This window comes from Puntigrus tetrazona, chromosome 16 (assembly GCF_018831695.1).
Source record: "Puntigrus tetrazona isolate hp1 chromosome 16, ASM1883169v1, whole genome shotgun sequence".
Taxonomy (NCBI): domain Eukaryota; kingdom Metazoa; phylum Chordata; class Actinopteri; order Cypriniformes; family Cyprinidae; genus Puntigrus; species Puntigrus tetrazona.
Window position 1 is genome coordinate 9854477 of NC_056714.1, and position 18652 is coordinate 9873128.

At 38.4% G+C, this 18652-nt stretch overlaps 2 protein-coding genes across 3 annotated transcripts in view; one reads left to right on the forward strand and one right to left on the reverse strand.

Moving 5' to 3' along the window:
* snrka (SNF related kinase a) overlaps positions 1 to 4155 on the reverse strand; it is a 40046-nt gene extending 35891 nt beyond the window's left edge. The window contains exon 1 of one of the 2 annotated variants that reach the window (XM_043261431.1): positions 4020 to 4155. The gene's annotated coding sequence lies outside the window, so the exon portion shown is untranslated. Of the gene's footprint in view, positions 1 to 3322; positions 3549 to 4019 lie in introns of those variants that run through there. The other variant, XM_043261430.1, reaches the window with a different exon arrangement.
* Positions 4156 to 5720: 1565 nt separating this feature from the next.
* pomgnt2 (protein O-linked mannose N-acetylglucosaminyltransferase 2 (beta 1,4-)) lies at positions 5721 to 18509 on the forward strand. Its single transcript, XM_043261424.1, has 2 exons — positions 5721 to 6003; positions 12181 to 18509. The coding sequence occupies exon 2, from the start codon at positions 12216 to 12218 to the stop codon at positions 13962 to 13964; it is 1749 nt and encodes a 582-aa protein (XP_043117359.1). The 5' UTR covers positions 5721 to 6003; positions 12181 to 12215; the 3' UTR covers positions 13965 to 18509.
* Positions 18510 to 18652: the final 143 nt, after the last annotated feature.

An 18652-nucleotide genomic window follows, 5' to 3' on the forward strand; every position in this document is an offset into this window, starting at 1 on the left:
AAAATAGGCTCATTCTCCAACTCCCCCAGAATTAATAAGTCGAGTTTGACCATTTTTTAATCCATTGAGCCAATCTCCGGGTCTGGCAACCGCACTCTTTAGCATAGCTTAGCATAGATCATTGAATCCAATTAGACCAGTAGCATTGAGTTCAAAAGTGACCGAAGAGTTTCGATATTTAAAACGCAACTCTTCTGTGGTTATACTGTGTACTAAGACCAGCGGAAAGTGAAACGTTGCGATTTTATAGGCTCTCTTTCTGGCGTAATAATCGAGGAAGTTTGCTTCTGTACCATTGCTGCAGCAGGAGCAATGATATCACGCAGCGCCTGTGGAAAATAGTCACCGGCTTGCAAGACACGCTCCCTGTGCAAGCAAGAGGGTCCGACTGTTTTCAGGCGCTGCGTGATATCATTGCGCCCTGTTGCAGCAATAGTACGGCAGCAAACTTCCTTGATTGTTACGCCGGAACGAGAATATAGTTCCTAGTCATATCATCCTAGAAAATCTAGCTATGGTAAAAGTGCTACCACCAGACCAGGAGATCGGCTGAACAGATTTGGCCAAGAACAAAAATGGTAAAACGCATCTTATTAACTCTGGGGAAGTTGGAGAATGAGCCTAATTGCAAAAAAGGTGGAGTGTTCCTTTAAATTTTTGCGTAACAGCCATTCATGCTTAAGCTTGACGGGTGGCATTTAATGACATGATAATGCTAATAGTTTGTTGTGAACACTAACAAGAACAATTCTTATTTTTGCAACTAAATATATAGAGCAATTCTCTAAATTGATAGTTCTCCCAAAAATGAAAATTCTATTAACTCATAAATTATGACAGAATTTGAATTTTCTAAGTAAACTATGCCATTAATTCTTAAAGTTAAGGGTTCGTTCAGATCCCTAACCCGGTATGAATAGCGGTGGCATGCTTGCCTTAGCAAAAACCATTAATTAGCCTGCGAGGTCCATTAATTTTCCACAGCGCTTTCATAGTACACAAATAATAGCTTGGTTCATTAACAATGAACACTACAGGCCACTACACCAGCTTTTGTTCAGCTTAAAGAAATGTCCTTCTCTTTCCATAAAACAGAGCTTGTTGTGGTTTGAGAGGAGCAATCGTTCAAGGGTTTGTATTATTGTTTGGCCTCCTGCACCAGCGATTATGTTATCATCATAAACAGCTGATTATTACTGATATTACTAGCAAAGCCCACACTGAAGTGGTGAGAGTTTCAACGGATAATATAAGTACGCATTTATGCAATCTGGATCTTTTCCAAACAAGGGGGCCCAAACCCTGTTGCACAAAAGCAAAGTGGGAGATTAACACACATAGCATTTCAGATTTCTGCTTGCCTATTGAGCAGCCTAAAAAAAAAATCATATCCCACAGTGATGCCCAATACTGGCCGGCCACCAATTACCAAGCAGTCGTAATGGATTTAAATGACCCCAGCTGCACAGTCAACCCTTACCTTAAAGGTTTCATGCCAAAACACTGAAATCAGCATGCATTTACAGTCCACTCACAATTACGCAGCTCCACCTTTTCGGAAAAATTCTTGACAAAAGATATCAGCCAACAATCTGCCAGTGAATGGCTGCTCGTTGCCAGGAATGTACTGTAACTCTTGTGTAATATTGCGGTCTCTCTCATTACACAGGTGAGATCAGCAGAGTTAACTCTGTAAAGACTGACACGTTAAATAATGGTCAGAAATGTGGCATTTATTCATTTTAACGATTGAACTCAAAAAAAAAAAAATGCTAGTGGTCATTTACAAAAGTAACATCTCAGCTAAACTTTATTTTAAGGTGTCCTTGTTACACGTTGCGTGTATTAACTATTACAGTTACAATGCATAGTTACATTAAAGTAATCCTAGGCCAAACCCTAATTCTAGCCATACAGTACATACATGCAGCTAATTAATATCACTCAGCACTTAAATGTATAATTACACTGTAACAAACACACCCTAAAATAAAGTTTAACCAAGATCTTTATTACAGTACAGATCTTTTTTTAAAACGAAATATGGATAATAAGTTTGATGGATAGAATGATAAACGCTACCAACAATATAAAAGTCATCATGTCTATTATTATTATTATTTTAAACAAAACAAAGACGTCATAGGAAACAAAAAGACCACAACCTAAAAATGGACATTTTTAGAATTACACTTTGCTTTTTAAGAATTTACGACCAATCAATGAGAGAGAAGACGACATGCAGATAACAGCATACAGCAAAGTTTGATCTTGTTGATAATTCAGAGGCCTTGTTGCATGCGTCAAATACGGTCCAGTCGTCTTTGTAAGGTTAAAGTACTCAAACCTTTCTCTGTTTTACATCACTAGACCAAAGGGACGGTTGCGTCTTACATATTAACATCGCATTTCAACCACAAATTACAAGACAAGAGAGCAGTTACGGGGCCTAGTTTTACCTTTCAGGTTGTGTAACATGATTACAGTACACTAAGCTGAAGGGAACGTGTTCCACACCTTACACATACCAGTGCGACATGAGATATATTGATCACTTGGCTTGAGGGAGCTGAATCTGATCTTCTGAACTCTCTGCAACTGTGTATGAAAGACCTGATGCACAACGATGCTTCTAAGTGAAGGCTCCCGGGAAACCATCAAGCCTTTCGGAATCCAGCAAATTAAAGTATTTTAATGTTTATAACGCTATTGGACAAAACGAATTCTGCAAACACAGACAAGCAGCAACGGATCGGTAATGTGATCGCAACCTTTAATACCGAGAGCATCAAACCACATCTACGCATTCATCAGCAGCAAGCATGCAAAACCACATCCAGCTTCTCGTCGTGATGCAATTAAGCAAGCTTATTCTATAAACCAGAGCGGTCCACCATCGTGAAATATTCTCCTAGCATCAATGCTAACAAAAAAACCCCCACATGTGCAAAGAGAGAAATGCACCCGTGTCTGGTAACGATCACGGACACATTATGTGAAAGCAGATCTGATATGACCATGCATGTCAGGCCTGATCTGGCCCATAAGCTCCTTATGAGCTCCATACATACATACACAGAGAAGGTGAGGATATAAATAAAAGCTAACTGGCTAGATGTTCCTAACGCAAACCACGTTGATCAGATCCACTGGAACAAGGCCAATCCAGCATCGTGTGCCTCAACAGAGCGTGCACACAGCTGTCAAATCACATCGAGATTAACGGATGTTGTTTAACGCACGTTTATTGTGTCTTAACCAGATGCTAACCGGCTAACTATGTTAGCATTCTAACGCACTATCACACAAAGCTTTGACTTACCGCGCGTTCCGGCGAACATTAAAACCACTTACAACCCCTAAACGTTCCAGCGGGCTGTGGATCCGAAGACGGCGGAGGTACGGCCCGGCTGAGTGTGAGTCCAGCCCTGTGTGTATGTGTGTGTGTGTGTGTGCGCGAGTGTATGAGTGTGAGGTTAGTACTGATCAGTGTGTGTAAAGGCTGCTGCTGGTGGAAGTGCGACTCTCAGCGCTTCTCGCTCTCCGCCCTGAAACCAGTGAACTGCGAGCAACCATTAGATAAGTCACACTGTGCCCAGCTGCACTGGAAAATACCACCGACAGGGGGCGCTATATGGCCGTAACTTTAGCGCTTGTGTAGACTGACTAGGCGTTTTTAAATTTCTTCGTCGGAATGCGAGTGATGGTGCCTCGAGTCCCCCAGAATGACAATAAAAAAAAATAGCTGGGGTCTCCGAAAAGTGCGATAACCACAGCGACGTGGAAATTCAACAGACTGAGCTTGAATAAAAACCTGTAAGGATTCTCTATTTGTAACCGTTGTTTGATAGGCTATTTCTCCTATTCCTAACGATCAAACAGCTTCGTCCCTAATTCAGACAAACCCAAATCACGCATAAAAGGCACCACGAAACAGTATACACACTTAATTTTGTCAAACATATAAGTGTACGCGTTAATACATGAATAGCATAGTTACAATCATGCAACCTTCTCACCGTAATGGTTTTGCTCTAATCAGCTGGCTATCAGTTTCTCCATTAACATCCGTCTCCGTTCCCTTTAAAGCTATATATCAGCACGTACTCCAAGGAAGACTATTAAAACGCGCTATTGCTTGTACAATGTATTCAATTTCATTAAAAAATGCGGTTTGACATCACGTGATACGCATTTGACCAATCAGTGGTCACTGTAACGGTGCGGAAATAGAAATAGTAATTCGTTTTGAACTTCTTGTCTTTTCTAGGTTTTAAACTTATTTCTAATATTAAAACAACCGCATTCTTGTACGTCACTGTACGGTTTTTATTGTGGAATATTGTGGAATGCTTTGCATATCCTGGTTGTTTAAATATATTTATTTATTTATTATTATTTAAGTGAACTTTGTGCCGGAAAGTTAAGTTTTATATTATACACGTAACTAGACGCGGAGGAGTACGAAACCATGGGCAAATCGCATCCAAAATGCATCCAGGGTTGAATGATTCTGAAGCTCATTATAGTAGCCCACACACTGTTATCTTTACGTTTCCATACATGATGCCCCATTCCCATTCCATCACATATGAAAATGCTTCACGTTATGAACCTGTGTTTATGTGTAGACATTGAGTCTACGTCGTATTTCAGCGGAACACATCTATTCGGTAAACGGTGACAGCCCCTACGTATGGAATCGTTGTAGGTATAAATAATTCATGAAACTATTGTAGAACAAACGTGCGCTTGGAACAGTATTCAGCAATGTGACACGTTTGTTACAGATACTGAACACGGTCGCAGAACAGCCATAGCTTGGTCCTTTGACCCGTGAGACACGGAATAGCAATGGCTCTTATCAAAGGTGTAATAAAACTGAAGTTCAGTGGAAAGTGATGTGGGTCAATGCCGCAAGGCGTTATCATTTTTATTATCATTATCATTAAGAATGTTTATTGTACAACACTGCAAGGAATATATTTTAAATTCAGAATTTATTTTCACATTCCGTTTACAGCCATCTACTGCCATCTACTGGTCATTAGTGGTACTAGCGTTTAAAACAGCTCTTTATTGCAACTGAATAAATGCTATTTAAAAGGTATAAGATAGAGGCATAGCGTATTATAACACACATGCATTGCGAAATCACGTTAGTGATTAAAAGATATTGACTATTCTACTGGTAAGACGTCCCGTTCTCTCCTGCGCCTATTTTAATATATTGTTTCCCCTCAGATGGGCTCTAGAGGGTGTTGTGTTACCGTTTAAAATCGACTAAATGTATTAACTCGTTCATTGAGCCTTTGAGAGACGAATGTATCATTTTCGAAACCACTCTTAAATCCCGATTTAAGTAATTTCTCAGCTAGGTCATTAAAAGAACATCAGCAGCCCCATGTTTTCTTTTAAAGTTACATTTATAGTTAACTTATACTGAAAGTTATGCTTAAAGTAATACTTTAAAGTTTAAGTCAATCAGAACATATACATGCCGTGATAAAATATTAAGCAATAAAATAAGTAAGTACAAATTAATTACGAAGAACATACGCATTACACATCAATTTGCTATTATCTGTGTGGTTTTCAGTGCGTTCTCGTATGGGTTTCTTTCAATTGCTAAGAAACTCTCGCGATAACACGAATATAGACGTCAGACTGATTGGCGGCGATAAGATCTCGCGAGGTTTTATCGACTGAGCTCGGTCATAGCTGTGGGTGGAGACTTCTCCAGCAGCTGGGTAAATGTTCGCAGAATACGCGCGACAGAGTCAAAATTGCTCTACGTAGCGACAAAATTAAGCCGACGCGCGATCTCCTAAAACCGATGGTGAATGAACACATCGTGTATTTAGCATAATAACCTCAGAAATGCTGCGTCTGTACGATGGAAAGTTGTAAATGATCATTGGCACTGGTTTGCTGGAGCTGCTGTTGAAACAGTGTATCCGCAGTGAATTAACATCACTTCGTCCTGGCTCACCTTTCCCACAGGTATGTAATGCATTTGCTTTTCCGTATGATGTGGTACGTAAAATTATTTGTCTGTTATCTGAAACTCAGTGCAAAAAGTTTATTTTCTCCCACCAGGTCTATGAATGGCTAGATGCTTCTTGACTTAGATGATGACCGGTCATCCACACTATTTAAAGTCTAGATACAGTATCTTAAATCGCCGCTCAGGTCATGATTTAACAACTCTAATATATTAATGCAGATATCTAAAACATTGCACAAGGCTGGTGTTATTAACTAGCTACCTGTTGTGTTGAACGTGATAATTAATATACGTGTGTGCGCGCGCGCGCTCGTGTGTGTTCATAGAAAGATAGGCTACATGGATAGATAGACAGATCACATTACATTGCATTTGATCATTTGAGTGCTAATATTGCAACTATGAACGATTTGCACTCAAGTGAGTCACATCTGCTTGAATCATCAGGCCAAACTAAATTATATCATGCCATCATTGCTGGAAAACTAAAAAGAGTGGCTATTTTAGTAATATTGAATATATTAGATATAGTATAATGCAATGAGATGCAAAAAGCAAATCTAGAGGGACAGCACTGGATGCAGTGTCACCACTATTATGGGTATAATGGATATAAACAATGCTAGAGAGAAACAATTTTTATTTATTATTTTTTTTTTTTTGGCCGGGTGTAAATGCTTTCTCACTGACTGTTACATTGGTCATTTTTTTTCTTTTTTTGTCATTGTCGTCAAGGACAGGGTGCCTGCCAGTAATTCCTAAAGCTACATGGATCAGGCCTGAATCCTCAAAGACGTCATAACCCAATCTAAAATGCTGTTTAATCATGACATTGTTGTAGAGATCTATCAAGAATTAGGCGCCCGTGTCATATTTTGAGAATTTATTACGAATGGCAAAATAACAAGTTGGATAAGTTTAAAAGTGAAGATGAAATCGGAACTTTAAATAAATATATTAATATAGTACCTTACTATTAGTAAATGTAATATTAATATAATAACTAAATAAAAATATACTTATTATTATCTGTCTTCAAACTTTTTAGTTGACGTTACTAACGAGTTCTATTATAATACACGGGGAAAGCTGTTAGTTATGTGAATGAGAAGTTGCTAGGCTGAAGCAGGACCCCAGGTGAGAACAAGTATAAGAATTGGACCGATAATAATAAACTTTCAGTAAAGAAAGCTGCATTTTACATTAAATCTGATAGCGAATGACATTTTTATATTGAATTCACTGCCTGCATTATGTCACAACATTTGAGGGTTGATGTTATCGTCAAAAGTATCAGTAAAAGTATTTTCGGGCCTTTTTCTTCTAATTGACTGTTTATGTTGGAAAAGAAATCTCATAGCTATCACTTTCCATAAGCAAACTCATTCGTATGTATATGTCTGCTTCGTGATTTGCACCCTGTCCTTTGCCTGCTCCAGTATTTTGTCATTTTACTGTCCTCAACCCAGCTCTGCAGTGTTACGTAGAGTCCTTCTCCCAGGAGGCAGAGTGACATTGTTTCCTGTAACCCCCACTGAAAAGCTCTTTCAGACCCATTCTTTATCTCTCCCTGAGGAACAGAGGGATGCTGAAGACATTTGCCTGCTTCAGTGCTTACTATATCAATCAGCATGCAGCTTATTAAGGGTAATAACAATAGGTGGACCTATGTAATTCTGGAGCCTGCTTCGCTTGCCTATGATGATTTATAGAACATAAGATGCAAATATACGAAGACCTAGATTGCTATTGCGTGGAATTAGAAGTAGCTGTTTTATGGTGCATTATGTAAGAGTTTTGGAACAGGATTTTTTTTTTTTTTTTTTTTAATTCCACTTCCATATTAAGTGTTGATGTGTTAAATCAAATGCTTAAATTATTTAGTTATTATACTTGGAATTAGTTATTATAGTACCTAAAGAAACTAAACACACACATACTGTGTACATTTATTTATATATATATATATATATATATATATATATATATATATATATATATATATATATATATATATATATATATATATATATATATACATTTATTTACGTAAAACAAAAATGTTTCGTTTTAACTTTTTTTTTTTTTCTCCATACACCGTAACATTGAATTATTTTTTTTTTCCTTCAGACTGACAGTTTCTTATTATCACTGACATCCTTATGCACTCGGTAGAAGATTTGTCACCAGTAATACATAAAGAATTGCAAAATAAAGTTTCATCTAACTTGACATGTTACAGGTAAGGATGAGTATTAGTATTTAGAAGTGACAGCAATAACCAATCATGAAACCACTTTTCTGACAACAAATTCTTATTGGTTGTGCCGCTGCGCTATTTTTGATGGTACCTACAAGTAATTGATCAGGATGCAATGTAATACTTCAGTACTCAACACTTTGGAAATGATGAAGGGCCTTAACTAAGCACGCAGAGCGAATCAACTGTACATGCAATAGAACAGCAAGACGCTTGTGGCACAGGAGGCTAAAAAAGACTGAATTATGTGTACATCGACAAAATTAAATATCAGCACAGAAATGAGCACAAAATCAGCCAAGGTCTTGGTCACAAGGTAATTAAAAAATGTAGCGGGGGATGTAATTGAGAAGCAGGAAGGACGGGCAGTCAGGCAGAAGAACCGAAGAGACATAATGATTGTGTCTCTTTAGCCGGAGAGTTTTCTGTCATGGGCAGGGAGCCGAGTAGGGAATCTCCTTGGTTATCCTGAAGGGACTCATCGCAGAAGAAAGCCACTGAAAGACTGAGAGCCGTGTCTTTCCAGGAGCCTTATTAAAATGCATTAGAAGCGCTAGGCTGCCTTCCCCCATCATTGTGGTGCTTATCATCCACACAGCAAACAGCCCAGCTGTACACAAGGGAGCTGGGCAAGCCCTTTCAGCCAGGCCCATATTCCCATTCTCTTATAACGGTCATAAACACATGCACCCGGCTCGTCCAAAAACCCCTCTTGCATGATGCGACCCCCTGCTCTCTTTCTTCACATGCACAGAAAGGACAAGGTTTCAAGGACATGAGATCCGCTTGCTCTTGCAGAGCAATTTAGATCCGAACAGCTCAAATAGACTGAGGCTCCTTAGCGCCATGCGTTCCCAGAGTCTTTATGCCATTTAGCATATTACTCGCCTCTGTGTCCATTTAATGCGCTTCGCCAAACAAATCAGTTTTAAACCCTATCTCTCCACGTTAAGAGGTCTGAAAAGTTAATATGCGTCAATGGTCTGGATTTAGCTTGGATTTTTCTGTTGTAGCAGTGAATGAACCTCCCATAATCTGATCCATATCACAGTGCATTACATGCAAGCAGTTTAACATTTTCCCCCCTCTAGGTTTTACTGTCAGTTTAGCTCATAGCATGATAGCAACGCAGTCAAGCATGTAAAGCACATGAGTTTGCATGTAATCTAAAAATCTGATCCACAGTCTTATGCTTAAAATATCGGACGCTGATACGAGAATCAACCACTTGCCTGTTCGCGTATATTTATTATTGGAAACCGGAGTAATGAAGTGTTGAATATCAAATTCCCAAATTGTCACAGTATTTATAGTAAGTTTTAATTAGCATATTTATGGAACGGAAAAGGAATATTTTATTTATTTAATACCGCAGCATAGTCTATGCTGTATCTTGCATTCAATGTACAAAGAAAGTCTGAAAACCGAAAAAGTAGTGTAATTTTAAACTTAATTTTAAACATTATCTGTTAAGTTTATGGACATTTGAAACAAAATGTGAAACGGAACACAAAGCAATGCGCAATTCAAAAAATCCTTCGTATTGGCATGGTGATAAATATTGTTTTAAAAAAATATGGTGTAAAATATCGTAAGGTTTGTCAGTCTGTTCATATAACAAGTCAAAAATAGAATACAATTCACTGCTGATTTAATTTCTAATTATTTCTAATGTATGCTGTGCATGTGGTGGGTCACCTGGGTATTCCATAAATCCAGAAACTGCATATGCTGCACACAGCATGCTTCATACGGCATACGAGTAGCATGTTAGTATGTTAATCTGAAAACAATATTTATTATGGGACCACTGCATATTCTTAACTCCGAACGCTTTTTGTGGGTCTGTGTTTAATCAAGCCTATACTGTCTTCGAGTGATTATTGTGCAGAGTCATTGAGCTGAGTGAAGTTATTTGAAATAATCACTGGCAGAATGGTGTAGGCGAAACGGCTCTGAAGCGATGTGGGTGTTAAGTCCCATGAGAGAGACAGACTGAACATTAAAACAGATGTAAATGTTACCTGAAACCAAAATAGACTCAATTTAGAAATGGACTTGCTTGGAACTCACTGACAGTTCTTTATTAAAAAACGAATCTTTTTTTTACCACCCTCCTTGCTGATTTTATTTTTTTGCAATTGTTTTTTTCAGGGAAATGATGTATGAGATGGAGTGTGTGTGATTGTTGATTTAATTATCACACACAGTGCAAGCCAAATGTTTTGGATTATGGATTAATGGATTATTTAGAACTTTTTTTGGGATGTTTTCTCAAATTTGATAGGGAATAGCTGATTATTAATAATTAGTATTATGAAAATGATTAATTAGTAGAAGCTAACCGTCTCTGTTTTAGAAGGTCATGTGAAATTTTGCCAACATATGGGCCAATGAAGCCCAAGCAATGTGGGGGTTTATAACCATTAATTCTTCAGTTTATGCCCAATTTCCAAAAAGACATCAAAGACATTTCAGACTTAAACAGTTATGTTGGCTGAGATGGTGCCACTGAGGGTTTGCTCAGTAATTTGCAATACGTAGCTGACATTTTGCAGGCATTTGTTAGTTGGCAAAATCCTTTTTATGTTTCCCTCTGGGTTGTCTATGCAGTGAAGGGAATTAAATGCACAACTGGCGACACTGCCGTTTCTGCTGTTTGTGTCCTTGTGGATTGAACGTTAATGCCGCTTAAGTCTCAAAACATGTAATGCTATGGATGAAAATAAACAAGGAAGATTGTCCTTCACATCCACAAAATTAGCATTTTCATCCATGAGATGTGACAGCAAGAAGCTCTGCCAACCTCCTCTTTAATTTTTAGTACTGATAAAGCCTTTGACATAGCTAGAATGTTGTCTCGTTCAATTAGATTCAGTCATTGTGAACAATAGAAAGAGCTGTTGCTATTTTAGATTGCTGAATCGGGTTCTTTGTGTCTTTTTGAAAATATTTTCTTATCTCCTTCTAAAAACAGTCTGTTTGTTGTCACAAACCAGTAGGCGCAGTTAAAGAATTAGCCTATAGGCTGTTGCATGCATGGTGCGCTGAGAACACACACTTGGATTTCTTTTTTTGTAGGAGCGTAATCATATGCATATTGTGTATTGTACGGTTCACGGTCATTTTCTAAATCAAAGTGATCATCCTTATCCCCTTGTTAGTGGAGACTTTAGACTGAGTAGGATACGTGCGTGCCATTATTTAGTCGTTTGGAAGGCACATGGCAAAGGGCGCAATGTAATTTTCTCATTATTTACAGCTGGGTTGTTCCTGTGACAAAAAAGCATTAGAAAATATATTAATAAAAAGGTTTTATATATTAGCATATTTTAAAAACACTTTAAAATCTAAAATGTATGTTTATAACAGTTTTGCTAACTACAAAAAAAGACATTTGTGCTGCGTTCATTGTTGCTCCCTTTGCCAAGTGCATTCCAAACGACTAAATAATGGTCAAGGGGATAAGGATAATCGCTTTCATTTGAACCATGCAATACACATATCGTTACACTCCTAATTTTTTGTGCTGTATTCTGTAAATATTTGGATGCAGGCAGGCATCTTTAGCCACTCTCTAGGCTCTATGCCTTTGTTGGCTACCGTAGCATGACAGCAGCTCAAAGGATGCGATTATTTTAAGGTTTTTTCTTTAAAGGGTTTTCCAGTACTAAGAACAGGCAGGCATGTACTTGCGGAAGCTAATGAATTCAATTTAGCTTTAACTAAAACGGATGATTACAGTAATACAATTTTTTGCAGTTGAAAAGTGATGTATCATTTATTGTCAGCTCATCAAGAGCTTACCTTTGAGATCTCTATATCTCTATTTCACCCAAAATCGAAATGATGTATTAATGCAACTCATGAATCGTCTTGTTCAAACTTGGTATTCTGATTCTGATCATTGCAGGTGGAGCATGAGTGTGTGGTCGGAGTCCTGCTGCGATGCGTGCTATTGGGTGTAGGATGAACCTGCCGGCAGTGCTGAATGGCCTGTTGGTGTCAGTGGTGGCAGCCTTGCTTTGGAAATACGTTAAGCTGATCGAACACACATCACAGTTGGAAGAGGAGTTACAGCTTACACGTCAATCACAGGAGTTTTCACAGGTGCGTATCGACTACCACGGTGCTCTGTTAGCGCTCCAAGAGCATGGCACCAGAATGGTTTGTACTGGCAAGATGCACACCGATCGCATCTGTCGCTTTGACTACCTCTGCTACTGCACGGAGGCTGAGGAGTTCGTATTCTTCCACAGTAATGCCTCTGTAATGCTGCCCAACCTTGGCCCTCGGCGTTTCCAGCCCGCCCTGCTGGACCTATCATCTGTAGAAGACCACAACACTCAATACTTTAACTTTCTTGAGCTCCCGGCAGCGGCTCTTAAGTTTATGCCAAAACCTGTGTTTGTGCCAGATGTCACTCTAATTCTGAACCGTTTTAACCCAGACAACCTCATGCACATTTTCCACGATGATCTTTTGCCCATATACTACACCATGCAGCAGTATTCAGACTTGGATGATGAGGCCAGGCTTGTCTTCATGGAGGGTTGGAGTGAAGGGGCTCACTTTGATCTCTACCGCTTGCTCAGCAGTAAGCAACCCCTTCTCAAGGAGCAGTTGAAGACCTTTGGCAAACTCATGTGTTTCACCAAGTCCTACGTTGGATTGTCGAAGATGACAACATGGTACCAATATGGCTTTGTGCAACCACAAGGACCCAAAGCCAACATTTTGATTTCAGGTAACGAGATCCGCCAGTTTGCTTCATTTATGATGGATAGGCTTAACATCACGCGAGAGGAGGGAGATGACTACATTGTAGTTTTTAAGCGTACCACTAACAGACTCATCCTCAATGAGGCAGAACTGCTTTTGGCTTTAGCCCAGGAGTTTCAAATGAGGACTGTCACTGTGTCTTTGGAGGAGCAGTCGTTTGATAGCATTATACAAATTATTAGTGGGGCAACTATGTTGGTCAGCATGCATGGAGCCCAGATGATCACCTCCATGTTCTTGCCCCGTGGTGCCGCTGTAGTTGAACTCTTCCCATATGCTATAAACCCAGAGCAGTACACTCCCTACAAAACCTTGGCCTCTTTACCTGGCATGGACCTTCAGTATGTTGCATGGAGAAATACACTGGAAGAGAACACTGTTACATATCCTGATCGCCCCTGGGATCAGGGTGGCATCGTTCACCTTGAGAAAGAGGAACAAGAACGTATCCTTGCTAGCAAGGACGTGCCAAGGCATCTCTGTTGTCGTAATCCAGAGTGGCTTTTCCGCATTTACCAGGACACTACTGTGGACATTGCCTCTTTTCTGGATGTACTCAGAGAAACTCTAAAAAAGCCTAATCTGAAAAAGGCCAAGGTGGCTAGCACTGTACATCCTGGTCGAGTCAGAGAGCCCAAGTGCCAGACATCAGTACAGGCCACCAATGAAGCAAAGCTCTCAGTGTCATGGCAGATCCCTTGGAACCTGAAGTACCTGAAGGTTAAAGAGGTGAAATATGAGGTGTGGATCCAGGAGCAGGGAGAGAACACATATATGCCTTACATATTGCCCCATCAGAACTACACCTTCTCTGAAAACATCAAACCCTTTACCACGTATTTAGTATGGGTACGCTGTATCTTCAACAAGAACCTCTTGGGCCCATTTGCAGATGTTCTTATATGTAAAACTTGATTCTTTAATTAGGTTAGAAGTAACTCTGTCACTGTCGGCTGCAAAGAATTAATTTGAAGATTAATTCTCAGGAGCTATCCTGAAAATTATAAAGTGTGACATGGCTGAATTGTGTCTGGACTCAGCTGTCACTCTTGTGACTTGATTGTTCTTCATGGTCTTTACGGAGTGTCACGAGCTGACAGAAAACAAATGGCCTGACTGCAGTGAAGGTTAGAAGAGAATGCAGTTTACAGAACTGCCAGTTATTTTAGTTCCTACCATCATCAAAGCAAAGTTCTCAAAGACTTTATTTATCAGAAATGAAATGAAGAATTTACATTTGTATTTATAAGTCCAAGACACTGGTTTTGTCTGACACCTGCTTTGGTTAACTAAAATAATGCACACATTTCCGTGGCTTCAGCGACATGATATTAATTTGGTGTGACTTTGTGAGTGTCTTGCATTGTATTTTTCATTTACTTTAGTTATGAATAAGGTTTTTTTTTTTTTTTTGGGGGGGGGGTTAGAAATTAGTATGAAGTACCTGCAAAAAAGTAGAAGAAAAGACAAAAGTTTGCTTTGAGATGAACATTATAGTCTTTTAAAAATAGGCTGCTTTTTTTGTGGGTTAACTGTAGTTTTGCTGCTGCAGTGTTGATGTTCTCCTTTTTTAAACAGCCGCAAAACCACTGATTATTATCTACCTGTTCGATGGGAAATGTTTGAATTTGTTTGCCAGATATCACGTCGCAGACGGAAGACTTAAATATTCAAGTCAGTAGTATTTTTGATGTCTGGGGTGAAATAGTTGTCCTGAAATTTGAAAGTGTCTTTTTTTTTCCCTCCTCCTCCTTTTTTGTTTTTTTTTGGTGGCATGTCAGTAATTACTTCTGTTAAGTAAGTTGGAACCACTGTGTTGAGCAACCTAGCGTGTTTGGTGATTTAACAGTTTAGTGGGCTAGTAGCACAAAGAAAATAGGTTCAGACTTTGGAAAAGCCAGTTCATGAACTTGTAGGGTCTTTGAGTAACTGGCTGACAGCATTTGATAAATGTCCAGTAGAGGAGTAACAGTACAAAACCTTTATGACTGCATAAGCCTTACAGAATGCAATATTAAAGATTTGAAGATAACTATTTATATGTAAAAACACTGTTTAGATGTGCTTCCTATCCTGCCATCCAACAAATTAACTTAAAAGAGTGTCTGTATCTGCTTTAGAGAAGGACAGTGCCAGTTTCTGTTTTTCTTTCTTTTTTTTTTTTTTTTAAAAGATGCTTTTATGCATATTCGTTATGTCTCATCTGCGTTTCTGCAAAGACAAACTGTATTGTGTTGGCTTATGTTTTATTTAGAAGCTGAAAAAATACTTTATCCTATCCAATTATTTATTGAAGACAACTCTGGAATGCTATACAATACTGTACCCCAGATTTGTTAAAAGTTGCACTATGTGTTTCAGTTTTCTTTCACTGCTATAATCAAGGAATGGAACATGAGGAATTCAACAACCAACCACTATTTTTTTTTTTTCTGTCCTTCGCTTGGAACGACATGATGCATCACATGGAAGTGGATTTAAATGATGCTAAAAACGGATGAAACCAATAGCACTTCTAATTGAAATTCGCAAAAAAGGCAAACCTCAGCCATGCAGTTTATTAGCATAACTCTGTGTTTCAATGGTAATTTTATTCAAGTATGAGGATAATAAGTGAATTCTGTTTGTAATACAAAATAGCAGAAATGTCCTTTGCATATAATAAGAGAGAAGATCTTGCATGGAAATCTTTCCTCCACTTTGAGTATCGAAGCAGATTTTCTAATTTCTCATTCTCCCATTTTAATAATTAGATCTAGTTTTCAACATAGAAACAGATTATATATAACATGAGATTGCAGGCTTGTGTCCTGTAAACCACTCTGTTCCCTGTGCAAGTTCATGAGGTTTGCCATTATGTGCCACTGGAATTTCACACATAATTTTTGTCACTTTTATTAAATGTACAATTTCTCAGATGTTTTGTAATGTCTTGTTATTATTTAAAAGTCTGTCATGCATCTGTTTTGAATGTTGACAAATTAATATTTAATTGTGGTAGTTTATCAATACCTTGAGGGGTTGTACTGAATTATTATTATTATATAGTACTGAATTATTCGACAGAAATCCTTAACAGATAGATGGTAAATAACATCACTCCAGCAGTCATTAATTAAATTTGTATTAATAATTTTTTTCTTTCTTTCTCTTTTTGACAGAATGTGCAGTCTTTGTCTTTTAGACGTTAAAGTTTATATTGCATATATTAACAACAATATATGCCCAATTTTAATTACTGCACTCAATTACAGATAGTACACAGATATGTTTGATACTAAGCATTCATAATGCTATACTGTTTAATTGGACGGCTGAATAATAATCATCTCTTTGTAATAACCCATTTTCTCTTCTGCTTGCTATTTTATTGCCATTTAATTTTTGAGCTCAGGATCACTGTGACCCTCCAGAGAGAGATTTGTTTATGATGTATCTGCCTAGAAAATTATTCATGAAAAAACGGAGAATCTGATAATACGCAGAGTGCAGCGCAGTGTCAGTTCAAGGTGCTCTGTATAGCTGAAGGGATACTGTTGAACTGCGACGAGCCGATGTAATGTGTGTGTGTGTGTGTGTGTGTGTGTGTGTGTGTGTGTGTGTGTGTATGCAAGTCGAGACCAATTCGAACCAGGTTTCAAGCATGAAGTACAAATTACATCAGCTTGCTTTGAACTCATTAACCCAAACACAAAATGGCTTTTTTTATCATTCAATTCTTAAAGGAAATGTAGCTTCCTTTAGTGGTGCATATAGTCGGAGAAGGTTTAAAGAACTATACACAGGATTCGAAACGGATCAGGATTGTATTGATGTGGCCATTACGAGAGGTCATGTGGTCAGGATGCGTGCGTCATTAAACGAAGAAATCATGATTATAACATTACATGCATAATTAAGGGAAGACATTAAGGTGCTGATTGCGTACATTATCCGCCTAAGCGACTTGCTCTTGCCACAGTTAGCAGAAGTGAGAAAAAATAGTTTTATTACATTTAAAATATGCATGCATTCTTACAAAAATGAAATATCCATGCATTACCGTACAATGCGTTATCTTACAAAAATTGCATGGGTTATTCAACCCCCTGAGCTGTGTGAGGGGCATTTTATTATGAATGCGCCCACTTTACTTCATGTCTTCCAAACTGTATACAGCAAACACCCGTTCATCTCCATGGAAAGGCTTAGAGAGGCCAGGACTATTTGTCCAATTGGATTCGTCTGAAAAAAAGTCACATACACAATGATTCGAAGGTGAGCAAAACAGGCTGAATTTCATTGTTGGGTGAAGAAATTCTATAATGACCCGTTTAATTTTACTCATAAATCAAAATCTGCCCGTAGGATTCCTGTAGGAACTACCTGGGGAAGCCATGTCTGAAGATGCTAATTGTTTTTGATGTTTTTAGGGATACAAATTGAACTTCTTTATTTGAGAAGGTCAAAATAAATGAGGAGACGTATTGTTATAAATAATACAGTACCGCAATTACAGGGATTCCTATACTGACTAGATTAGATTTCTCCTAGGACCTCTGAGCTGGCCAGACAAACAGCAGGTAATTTGCTACATCATTTTACGGAGGTTATACGAGTCATAACCAGATACAGTCATGTCGTTTTAAGATGGTATTGAAATTGCAATGTGTGACTTTGAAGCAAAAAAATTACTTAAACTTCACAGGGAAAACAAGTCCAGTCCGAATGGCTAAGAGCAGAAATTGGCTTTCATTAGTGAACATTTCTTACATTGATTATGCCAAGTAAACATGGCTAGTTTGTTTCACTTTATTTTCCAAAATAACCCATTTGAGTAAAGATGAGGAGAATGTAAATGCGGAAGAAAAATTCATTTCTGCTCTGCTCATGGTATTGATTTTCTTGGAATTTGCCAAGCAGTCAGAATGAAGTATCACCGGGGCGCCTGGAGGAAAATGTACGTGACAGCAGACAGTGTAGACCACTTATCTCAAAGTGAAGGAAAACAACCGGGAGACACTCAGGTGACGGGAAGATGACCTTTCGGGTCATTTTTGTACCTTAAATATAGGGAACGAGGGGTCACGAGAATGATGCAGCGAAGTCCTTTCCAGTTTCTGTGCATCTGTGGAAAAGTACAGCTGTTGAGCGTTTGTAACCTTGGGTGAGATTAAGATATAAAAGTGAAGGACCGCCCTCCCTCTTGGTCAGAGAGGTTTCTGTAGGACTGTCTGACCTTCTTTGGAAAGAATAAATCTTTTAAAAGGCAAATTATTGAATTATTGACATGGAGAGTGTTGGTTAAAATTGCCAACGACATAAATCTTTCAGCGTTTTGAGTTTAGAATTATTCACTATTTAATAATTTCCTGAGCTTGTTTTGGAACAGAACAAGCATGTGACGTTAACATACCTGCAGAGCATCTTTATGAATTCGTTTTCTCGTTTTTGAAAATCGTGGCATTACGTAATGATTTGTTGACGAGTTACGGCGGATTTGATTGCTTTGATTTTTAATAAATAATGATTTAAATTTCTGCCTGTTACATGACAGGTTTTGGAATAAAACTAAAGTGTTATGATATATATATATATATAGATGTTGTGAGACCAGGTAGCTA